Source organism: Biomphalaria glabrata, chromosome 13 (genome assembly GCF_947242115.1).
Source record: "Biomphalaria glabrata chromosome 13, xgBioGlab47.1, whole genome shotgun sequence".
NCBI classification, from domain to species: domain Eukaryota; kingdom Metazoa; phylum Mollusca; class Gastropoda; family Planorbidae; genus Biomphalaria; species Biomphalaria glabrata.
In genome coordinates, this window is record NC_074723.1 from 35116042 (window position 1) to 35128520 (window position 12479).

Genomic DNA, 12479 nt, shown 5'->3' on the forward strand with positions numbered 1-12479 from the left:
TTTCCAGATAAGGCAGTTCTCCGAATAGTCTTTGGAGAGTCTTGTTCGGGTCTCTTGATTTAGTATGCACCATTGAAGGACATGATCAGCATTTTCTGGTGATGCTCCATAAGGGCAGGTTTCCCTCGTCCCGACATTTAGCTTCCGGAACATATATTATTGTCTCATTCAGTTAGCAAACATATTTTTGTGGAAACTAAACAAGTATAATCACTGGTCAATGTTGACTGACTAATTTGACAGAAGTCACAGGGGTAAGCTAGTTTCACAGTTCCGGAACATTATGAATGAGTGTAAAAAGTAAAATACTGCACATTAAGTAAAAATGTATATTTGTGGGGATATTGTGATATAAAAAGACAACAGCAATTTTAATTTTAAAAATTGCTAACTCTTGTTGTAATTTTTCAACGCGGAGTGTGAAAAAAAGAAAGAAACGTGAATAATACACTGTAAATATGAGTTAAAAGACATTCTACACAGTTGACGAGCGTATCTTTCTAAGATATATACATATATGCGGCCCGCCACTTCCAAACTTTTTTTTTTAATGCGGCCCTCGATACAAAAAGGTTGCCCACCACTGCTCTAGACCATCGGAATGTCCAAAAAAACATTCTTCTGATCCAGAGTCATTTCGCCCGTATGCAAATTACCACCCCAGTGGTCAAAAGTCACGAGCCCTAGCCAGCCCCTCCCCCCCCCCCACCTCGCCTGCTCTAATATCTGGATACATTGGAATTGTTGTTTGGGCGTTGACGGTTTTGTTTAATTTTAAAAAAGAAATTTTGACATATGCTTTTAATTTTAGAGGACATTTGTATCAGAACTACATTAAAATATGTCTCCCCTTAATGATGATCGATTAGCTTAGTGGTTCCCAAATTGTGTTCCCGAAACCCTAATGTTCCGCGAGGCCTTAATAGGTGTTCCACGAGCTACTGGAATAATTGACTAGTAGACCACCACGCGAATTAATTATCTAAGGGAAGGAACCGCTAAGAACTTCCATTTATCTCCCTTTTTGCTGTATAAAAAAATTAATTTAATTAGTACTAAGTGATTAGCTAATTGGTAAATTTTTGGATTGATTCGTGTATTGTTATCGACTATGAATCATTACGCAAAATTTCAATTTGATCCGAGTATGAGAAAAAAAAACGTGTCGAAACGTAATAAGGGGACTATATCGGTGTAAAGACACATGCTTCGTTCCATATGCTAGGACAAATTTGTACAAAGCTTCTTCTTCCCTAACGCTATTAAAGCATGGAATGGGTTGCCTGAGCCAGCCAGGAAAACCAGTGACTTAGCAGAATGTAAATCATTGGTTACAATTCATGGCTACTAATTGATACGTGGCTGTAAATGTGAAGTTTTGCCCTTTTTAATTTAAAGTTTTGTTCAACTTTTTATTTCCTGCGATTCCCATTGTCGAATTAAAGTTGAAATTCACAGACGATGACGATACATGAATCAATATTACAAAATGAACCCATTGGTTAATCAATTTGTGGTAATTCTTTAATTTTGTTTTATACAGAAAAAGAGAGCTAATACTTGCAGTATTGAGATATAAACGGCAGCGGTTTTTTTTTCGGTTCTTTCACTTTGTTAAATGCTTTATTCAAAAAATATATCTTGCTTGTTTTTTTTTTTTTGTTTTTTTTTTTGGTCTTTTTTTAAATGCCCGCTAGCAAGCTTTCAACCGTGAAGGTCATATAATCACCCTTGTCTGATACCTACACGTCTCGCAAAGCTTACACGACCAGGCCACCAGGCCACCTGGCCACCTGGCCACTCCTTTTTTTCCCCCGTCCAGTTTCTGATCCGTCTCGTCTTCCCCCTCCCCCCCCCTTTCCCCATTCTCTTGAAAACAGCGCACTAAGGGGATCAACAGAAATGAGAAAATATTCCGTTAATGGAATGTGATTCACATTGACCTTTTGTTGAGCTGGACCTAAAAATAGTGTTTGTCATAAAGATGATTGGCAGGTCTGTGTTACTTGGCTGGACGGCTTGATGGGTTAAATGTTCCATGGGACAATGTCAGATCATAATAACTTTTTTATTTACCGATGTACTAAGTCACGGGTGGGCAAATTACGGCCCGCGGGCCACATGCGGCCCGTTAGAGTATTTTATGCGGCCCGCCGACTCCTACTGAAATCAGGTGTGCCCACAGTATATACATATAAAAATGCAAATGTATTAAAAATAATATCTATATAAATTATTGAAACTGTCTCATTATAAAAAAGTTTCAAGTAAACGAAGAATATGCTTATTGGCTATACATCAATACACTCAATAGAAGACACAATCTATGGTCAGTATTTATTCGATGCTATGAAGAACTGTGTTGAATGTTGGGTAGGCTTGGAACAAGATGGCAAGTGTAACAACTGATGGAGCTTGATCTTTGACTGAGTAAACTAGTTGTTTTTTTTTTTATAAAAAAAATATCCCAACCATAAACTCTAAACATGAAAGTTTGCACAAAGCTGCATAAAATTTTAATATGTTATTAACCTAAAGGAATTGTTATTCAAATTAAATAGAGCTAGGGGATGTTAACAACTGGTAGTTTCGATTTATGAACAAGTATTCCAATCTATCCGCTATCTTAGCATGGGCAAGGTAAATGAGAAGAATATAAAATCTCAAGTAAGAAATTGTTATGTTACTTGAAGGACATTGACTGCAACTTTGTTACCAGTATTTCTAATGAAGAGTGGAAGACAGATTTCATGTGTTTCATAAATACCATTGCAATGGGCCTCTTGCATATGAAATAAATATGCATGTTAAATCTTTTCAAACAAGGCTTTCCCATTTTTACAAGCAAGCAAAAGAAAACAGGTTTATCATTGAAAGGTGAAACTATTTCTAGTGAAATAATAAGTACAAGAATTATTTAGATTCCTTAATTGTGCAATTTATAAAATCGAATTATAAGACGTCAAGAACCGTATTTCAATACCATCAGCTCACCACTTAGTGCAAAAGCTGATTCTACTCCTGAGGCCATAACTCTGTTCAAAGAGAAGTTCCAGTCAGTACTTCCACATGAGTCTTTTGGGGGCCAGAAGCTGTAATTCCACACTTTAAAAAAAACTTTGCTGCTGTTCACACTATTTGGGTACACATACGTCTGTTCTTCTTTGTTCTCATTTTACATGTTTGAGGGTTCAGATCAGTAATCCTACATGTGAGATTAACCACGCAGTGGTTTCCAGATCAGGCAGTTCTCGGAATAGTTTTGATTCTATATGAGGGTTTAGGGGCCAGAGTCTTGTTCGGGTCTCTTGATTTAGTATGCACCATTGAAGGACATGGTCAGCAATCTCTGGCGATGCTCCGCAAGGTCAAATTTGGCTCGTCCCGACATTTAACTTCCGGAACATATATTGTCTCATTGAGTGAACAAGCATTTTTTTTTTTTTGTGGAAACTAAACAAGTATAATTATTACTGGTCGTTTTTGACTGGCTCTAATTAGACAGCAATCACAAGGGTAACAACTAATAAGCTAGTATCACAGTTCTGGAACAATATGCACCAGTGTAAAAAGTAAAATACTGCACATTAAGTACAACTGTATATTTGTGGGGATATTGTGATATAAAAAGACGACAGCAATTTAAAACAAAAATCGTAAAATGGGTTTCAAAATTTGCTAACTCTTGTTGTATTTCCTTAACGTGGAGTGTGGAAAAAAAGAAACGTGAATATAATAGTGTAAATACGAATTAAAAGACATTCTACACAGTTAGCTAGAGTATCTTTCTAAGTTGTATATATATATATATATATATATATATATATATATATATATATATATATATATATAGGCCTATATATATATATATATATATATATATATATATATATATATATATATATATATATATATATATATATATATATATATATATAAATGCGGCCCGCCATTCCCAAATTTAAAAAAATGCGGCCCTCGATACAAAAAGGTTGCCCACCCCTGTACTAAGTGATAGTCCCTAAAGCCATTCACTGAGCTCTCTCTCTCTCACTCTCTCTCTCTCTCTCTCTCTCTCTCTCTCTCTCTCTCATTAGTCTAGTTTGATCCTATTCATTTAGATCTAGAATTTAGGATTGCTAGAGAGGATCCGTTTATTTCTAAGTTCACTGGTCAAATTTATTTCTGTTTTCTGTGTAGGTAAATATTTTCAAGGTGATTGTAGACACTAATTAAGGAAATAAACAAGCAAAGTATATCATTACTGTATGATCCTCATAGTAGAAGGATTTTTAAAAAAATTAATTACCACTATTTAGTAAGCGAATTGGTTATTTTGTGGTTGATTTATGTTTGCTTGAAATAATGAAAAATTGTTAACTCGATCCGAGAATAGGAAGCTGGAGAAATAAGAGTGTTTAAAATTTGTACCAAAGTGAGTTGATATAAGCCAGTGATGCCCAAACTACGGCCCGCGGGCCAGATCCGGCCCGCGACGTGCTTCCATCCGGCCCGCCTAAACCTCGGCACAAAGTGAAGAAATTTTTTTAAAAGGTTGAAAATGTATTTTTCTACTTTAGGACTTGCACTTTTTCTTGGATGGATTTCATTCTAATCTACGGCATTCTAAAGTCATAGTAGTATTTTTTTTTAATGAACACGAGGTTTATTTTTTTTTTACAAGTGTTGACAGTTGTTTTAGGTTCTTGAATAATTCCGCTGCTGTCTTGAGCTAGTCGTGTAATATGTTGTGTGTAACACAGGGGCATCAATTCTGAATCAGTTTTTGGTAAAGTTCTTTTGATATCAAAGAGAATGGTAGTACCATCTAATATTGGAGCGTTAATGAAATGAGAGTCATAGGAGCGAAAACTAGAATATGAAAGTAGAAACTTCCGGAAAAAAGTGAAGACATCTTTGCTTTTGTGGAACATACGCCAACAAGATTCAGAAATGTTTCTGTTTTTAAAACTTATAACAAAAAGTCATTTGCAAAATCAAAACATAAAAAGTTATGGCTGCATTGTTGGTTTTAACCGCCCTGAAAAAGATCGCTAAGCTACGCCTAGTTGAATGATTAAAGCGACTGGCGAGAAAAAAGAGACAAGAAATGAGTGAAATGAGTCCACGGTAAGGACAAGTTACAGAGTTGCTCAAATTATGAGAAATGTTGCGTAAAAAAGTGCTTTCTAGCAGGGGTGAAAGAATTAGTCCCGGATAAAAAAGCAGTTATCGCATTGCAAAACTAAATGACAAAGCAGCAGATTTTGAAATGTTTTTACTGCCACTGAGAATTACCCCGATAGATCTGCAACTGGAATTGATTGACTTACAAAGCCAGGCATCACTGTCTGAGAAATTTAGAGTGATGCAGACAGTTCATTTCTTGGCCGTGTTGCCTGATGAAACTTTGCAAGTTTCCGAAATGAAGTGTTAAGGACGATCACAATGTTTACAAGCACTTCATTGAGCAGACAAACCTTTCAGAAATAAAACGGATGAGACCTATCTTACATAACCGCCTTACGTGTGTAAGTTGGCCAAGTAGTGCTACAGGTTTCTAATAAAACTATTTAAAATGGAATTATTCTCTATTTCATTTTTTTTCATCTATTCGACGATGTGGCCCGCGACACGAGTGTCGGAAATTAAAACGGCCCGCCTGGCGAATAAGGTTGGGCATCACTGATATAAGCTTTGTAATTATTTCACCTTAGACTTATTCTGTTGTTGTGTTTAAATAAACCGCTGTAGGTGTTTTATATCTTAACTAATAAAACTTCAAATAACTTAAGGAACTTTCTTGTGAAAAATACTATGTATCCAGATTCCAGAGTACTGTGTTCAAATATGGCGGATATGATGATATCAACCTACTTATTTTAGTATTTCTTTTACTCGATGTTAGCCAGGTTCTTCTCGTACAGGGCGTAGCTAGCAATTAGCCATCCTTTGGGGGGCCCTGCATTTTAATTAATATTTAAATACTTATTTGGCCCCCCCTCCCACCCTTACTCTAGATACGCCACTGCATTTGTATATATTTCGCTAAATTCCATTTAAAGAAAAACATAATAATTATCTTTTGTAAACATTGTCACGATTTGACCATTTTATCATCTCATAGAAGATATGACACCACTCAAAACAGGCAGTCAAGAACTCTTGTGTTTCCCCTGATTAATCATTTTATCCAATCCACCTCTCTGGCGTGATGCTTGAGAGACTTTGGTATGAATCCTTGTTTCACAAGAGAGCTACTTAAGTTATTTGAAGTTTTATTAGTTAAGATATAATACATCTACAGAGGTTTAGTTTAAAAAAACAACACAATAACTCTAAGGGGAAATAATTACAAAAAAAAAAAGGAAAAATAAAAGAAGACAAAAAAATGAAAGAAAAAGAATAAAGGTAAAATAAAAAGCAAAGAAAGCAAAGTAAAGAGAGAGACACAGAGAGAGAGAGAGAGATTCAAAGAGAATAACAGATATAGAGGGACAGAGAGATTCTTACGACACAGAGAAAGAGAGAACGGAACCTATCACGCCATCCATCCAGAGAGAGTAGCAAAGAGAGACAGGGAGAAATAACAGAGAGACAGAGAGAAAAAGATAAACAGGCAGAGACAGAAAGACATCCATCCAGAAAGAGTGGCCAAGAGAGACAGAGAGAAATAACAGATAGAGAGACAGAGAGAAAAAGATAAACAGGCAGAGACAGAAAGACATCCATCCAGAAAGAGTGGCCAAGAGAGACAGAGAGAAATAACAGATAGAGAGACAGAGAGAAAAAGATAAACAGGCAGAGACAGAAAGACATCCATCCAGAAAGAGTGGCCAAGAGAGACAGAGAGAAATAACAGATAGAGAGACAGAGAGAAAAAGATAAACAGGCAGAGACAGAAAGACATCCATCCAGAAAGAGTGGCCAAGAGAGACAGAGAGAAATAACAGATAGAGAGACAGAGAGAAAAAGATAAACAGGCAGAGACAGAAAGACATCCATCCAGAAAGAGTGGCCAAGAGAGACAGAGAGAAATAACAGATAGAGAGACAGAGAGAAAAAGATAAACAGGCAGAGACAGAAAGACATCCATCCAGAAAGAGTGGCCAAGAGAGACAGAGAGAAAAAGATAAACAGGCAGAGACAGAAAGACAGAAAGACATCCATCCAGAAAGAGTGGCAAAGAGAGACAGGGAGAAATAACAGATAGAGAGACAGAGAGAAAAAGATAAACAGGCAGAGACAGAAAGACATCCATCCAGAAAGAGTGGCCAAGAGAGACAGAGAGAAAAAGATAAACAGGCAGAGACAGAAAGACAGAAAGACATCCATCCAGAAAGAGTGGCAAAGAGAGACAGGGAGAAATAACAGATAGAGAGACAGAGAGAAAAAGATAAACAGGCAGAGACAGAAAGACATCCATCCAGAAAGAGTGGCAAAGAGAGACAGAGAGAAATAACAGACAGAGAGACAGAGAGAAAAAGATAAACAGGCAGAGACAGAAAGACATCCATCCAGAAAGAGTGGCAAAGAGAGACAGAGAGAAATAACAGATAGAGAGACAGAGAGAAAAAGATAAACAGGCAGAGACAGAAAGACGAGACTGTGAGATAGACAGAGAAAGAAAGAAAAAGATAAAGACAGAGAAATACAGAGTGACAATTGAGACAGAATAAAATAGAGACACCGAGATAGAAAGAAGGGGGAGAAAGAAAGTGTATACACAATGAAAAAAGAGAAAAGAAAAAAAACTGGAAGAAATAGGAAAGAAACAAACAAAGAGGGAAGAAAGTAAAACAGAGAAACGTTAATTGCAAGCAATTATTATTTTTATTACTACTATTTAATATTATTATTTTCAAACTTTAACATAGCACCTAACAAACAAAAAAATAACTACAACGGTAGAAAAATGAAACAAGGAATTCATGCCAAAGTCACTCAAGCATCACGTCAGACAGGTGGATTTTCTCTGTGTCATAAGAATCTCTCTGTCCCTCTATGGCTGCCTGGTCGTGCGGTTTGCGCGCTGGACTGTCGTTCAGATTTATCGATGGTCCAGGGTTCAAACCCTGCCCGCTCCCATCCCCGCGTCGTCCTGCGGGAGGTTTGGACTAGGAAGTAATTATCTTCAACCTTTGTCTGATTCAGGCAATCCGTTCCACGCTCTAATGTACTAGGGAAGAAAGAAAAAGAATTTTATGTACTTTCTCTAGCATGTGGAATAAGAAATGTGCCCTTCATCTATGTGTTTTCTGAGCATTTTATTAGTTTGTGTTTTTATTTTTGTAAATGTTGGCTGTTTGCAAGTCAAAACCATAATGGATTAGTCATGGCATTTTATTTTATTTTTTAAAATTCATTTTTATGTAAGCTGTTACAAGATGTTTAAACTACATATTTATTTTTAATTGTCTCATCTTTTCATTAGAGCGGTAGTATTATCATGTGATTTAACAATAAACGGAATGTATTCTTTGAAAAATTGAAATCTTAATCGACGTTCTGTTTTTCAACTTGTTTTGACATTGTCGCGTGTCGTATTAAGACTGTATACGCTGCAATATTAAAAGTAACACTTTGACTGTTAACCCTACGACACTGTAGAAAATTACTTATACACTATTTTTTTTTTAAATATGCGTTTTTAAGTTAACATGATTTTTTTTTTACATAGATTTATTGATTTAGTTTTTTTATGCATAAGCATAACAAAAAAAAAAAACTTTAAATAAACCCAACAAACTTCAAAAGTAATTACTGTCAGGTGGGTTTTGTCCCTTAGATAGGGTATGATATTATGGTCCCGTATCCCCAGCCTGAACAGAGTAACACAAGAACCTAAAGGTAATGGCATGTAAAATACGAACATCGAATAACAGTCATTCAACTGAACATTTAGTGAATAACAACAGTTGTCAACAGGAACAATATTTAATTATACTTAATTGTAATTTTCAAACATATTTACATACACATCAATATCATTGAAGTTAGTATTTGATTAATAATTAGTCTAGTATCACACCAACAAGTTTCCGTAACACACCTTCACGCTGACACTCCATCTCGGCGCCCAACAGAACCTCAACTCCCTACACCTCAACACCGATAGTTACTACACAACTCCAAGGGCGGAAAGACGACACCCTTTCCCATAGCCCAAAGCCTAACACCCTGAAACGACAAGAAAACCTAGATCTAGCGATGCCGCTACAAGAAAGAACTTTTCAATAGCGACACCCGTACCGAAAGATCAGTTTACATAATAAAACTATGTACTTACGTACCCTTACAATGGGGAACCAAAAAATCAGCTACCCAGCTCACAAAAGAAGCTCTCTCCCTCTCTCTCTTGTGGGAACTAAGGATGACGTAAGCACACACACACACACACACACACACACACAATATTCTAGACAACAAAACGCACTTAAAAGAAACTACTTCCTATACGCTAAAATATCAATGTCCGATGCGCGGATATCTTCACGCGCGCACGACAAATACATAAAAGACAAATAAGTTACAAAAAGGTTTTGTATAAATAATTATTCCTTCTCTATGAAGCTGATGACCTTTTGTAGCTGCGATAATTTTGCTCTTAGTAACTACTAAATGAATGAATAAAAAAAAAGTATAACACAGCTCAATTTCCTCTCATCGTAAAAAAAATCCTGTATACGCCCATGTCTAAATATACTCAAAGTATATAAAATTCTAGTGATATACAACCAGACTTAGAACTATAAAAAGACATTAGTCTTAAGCTTTTTAGAAATACTTGTAGGGACAATGTTTCTTTAGCCTCTTCATCATAAGTCATAAGAATCAGATGTTTCAATAATTTATATAGATATTTATAATTATTTATTTCGAATATAATTGCATTGTATAATATGTGAGCACTCCTGATTTCTATAGGTGTTCGCGGGCCGCATAAAACACTATTGCGGGCCACGTGTGGCCCGCGGGTCGGCATTTGCCCACCCCTGATCTAGACTAACAATAGAAAAGCATTTATAAAACATAAAAAGGGGGAACGACCGGAATTCGATTCTGACTCTAATTAGATACAAAGAAACAATGAAAGATCCACCATTAAATGATTTCTGCTCGGATTTTTCTAAAGAGTACCAAAATATAAATAAAAAAGCCATTACCTCTTTTACTTCAGTATTCTGCAACTTTGGTTAAAGATTCAGATCTTTATTATGTGGAGCATACATGCAAGTCACTTTATCTTACAAAAACAGCATGTTAAAAGGATTTTTTTATCTGTTTTAAAATTCAAACATATGCAACCAAAAGCTAGAGAGATAAGTTATAGACTTATCTTTGGGATGACCCCTATGGTTAGAAAACGGGCAAATGACCGTAAATGTAAATCATACCATCTTGAAAATGCTCATAATGAGAAACACATGTATTTGGAATGTCCATTATTCCTTAAAGTAAAAAGTACTGTAAGGGACTTATTAGAAGCCAACTGTGGCAACTATGTAAATGTTAACTTGTCTATTGTTTTAAACATGCTGCCGAAACTAACAAATAAAATGATATAGAACTATAACTTGATTATTGTTTCCGAATACAGGAATCTTATTTGGGCTAGCTGGCTCAAAGCTCTACATAATAATAAGGTGTTTGATCCAAATCACTTAGAGTTGACATTTAGGAAAATAATGGATTTTAGGGTAGAGAATTATCAAGTTTGATTTTCATATAAAAATGTTTGTTTTGTATAATGTTTTACATGTTTCGGATGTTCCTTCAGAGTTGAAGATAGTTTTCTTCCTAGTCCAAACCTCCCGCAGGACGACGGGGGATGGGAGCGGGCAGGGTTTGAACCCTCGACCGTCGATAAATCCGAACGACAGTCCAGCGCACAAACCGCACGACCAGGATATACTTGTACAATACTCAGGTAGTATTCCAGAAATAGGGTGTTGGGGGTCAGGGATATTTGATATTGTGTTGATTGTTCGGGGGTAGAGAATACTTGTATCATTTTTCTGTCTCTAGTGGTTTCAATGGTTAGGTAGTATGTCTTTGATATTAAATAATATTTCTATTACTATTATTATATTTTAGGTTAATCATTTTTCAATTGTTTATGATTTAATACTTGTTAATTATGAGAACTTACAAATAAAAAACTTTATAAAAAAAAAAAGCCCACAAAAGAGGCAAGAGGGCCCATATAAAACCCCCAAAAAAGCCCCCCAAAAAGAGGCAAAGAAAAGAGGCCTAAGGCCCAAGGATTCCTATGATGATAAAGCTAAAATTGAATAGCGCCAATTCTGAGGTTTCCTATTAAAAAAAAAAAAAAAAAGGATTTCTCTGATGATAAAGCTAAAATTAAATATGCAAATTCTGAGGTTTCCTTTCATTGCTATTCGTTATTTTAATATTGAGTGTCATTATAAAGTTAGAAATATATGTAACCGTTAAACTAGAAAGAAGTGAAAGCAATATCGCAAAACTGTTCACATTTTACAATCATAATAACTTTATCAGACTCCTGTCAACCTTGCTGATAAAGGGTTATAATACCTTACCTCGGGAATTTACAGAAACAAAAAATTGTTATTAGATGATTGGAAATGTATCTATCTTATGTTAGTTACTAAAGTTATTGGTCTTTAAACTGTTAGACACCTTATTTATAGTTTAGTTATTTAGCGACGCACCAAAGAAGACGCATATTGAACGGGACTAGTGACATGTGGGATATGTTGGGTTAGAGACTGGAAAATCAGTTAGCGATAGAATCCTCTAGGGTAACGACGTGTTTAGTTGACATACTTTTACTGTGGCCTTTTCTTAGAATAAACATAGTTATCCTAATTGTTCATCTGTGTTGACCACATCTCTTTACTCGTTAAATCCATCGTCTTGTTTATTCTGTATTGTTGATCAACTACACTGAATACACCCGAACAATAAAACTCAAACGCTTACAGAGTAATTGGTTGAAATTCAAGTCATCTTGAGTTGACCTCAAGACAGCCTGAACAAGGTCTTTAAATATAACCTTGCTTTTTCAACTAGGAATATTTGTAAGGTATTAATTATATTACCTCAAAGTTTAAAAAATATTGTTTTTCTTATCAAAAAAAAAAAAAGAGAAATATTAATTAGGAAGGAAAACTTCAACTATTAATTACATCAGCTGTTCAATACATAGATCCAAAGTTTTTTAGCAGACAACCAACTCCAGAGACTAATCTTCACAAGACAGATCAAGTTTTGTTTGCTTTCTTTAATCTTGAACTTTCTACCTGCTATTTAGGTAGATTTACTTTTTAAAATTACTAATTAAGTATGGATGAATCATATCTCAAATTTTAATTTTAATTCTTTATAATTTAATATTTGTGAAATGTGAGAACTTATAATTAAAAAAAAATAATAATAATAAAATAAAAAAAAAGAGGCTCGAGGGCCGCAAAAAAAGAGGCATAGAAAGACCA

General features: G+C 35.3%; 1 protein-coding gene across 2 annotated transcripts in view; it reads right to left on the bottom strand.

The window, feature by feature from the left end:
- The window catches only part of LOC129922258 (ATP synthase subunit a-like), a 45423-nt gene that overhangs the window by 14542 nt on the left and 18402 nt on the right, over window positions 1–12479 (bottom strand). Inside the window, exon 2 of one of the 2 annotated variants that reach the window (XM_056007403.1) lies at window positions 6108–8179. The exons of the other annotated variant lie outside the window; for it this stretch is intronic. Coding sequence (XP_055863378.1) covers window positions 6472–7422 — 951 coding nt within the window. The 5' untranslated portion in view covers window positions 7423–8179 and the 3' untranslated portion in view covers window positions 6108–6471. Of the gene's footprint in view, window positions 1–6107; window positions 8180–12479 lie in introns of those variants that run through there. 2 annotated transcript variants of the gene reach the window in all.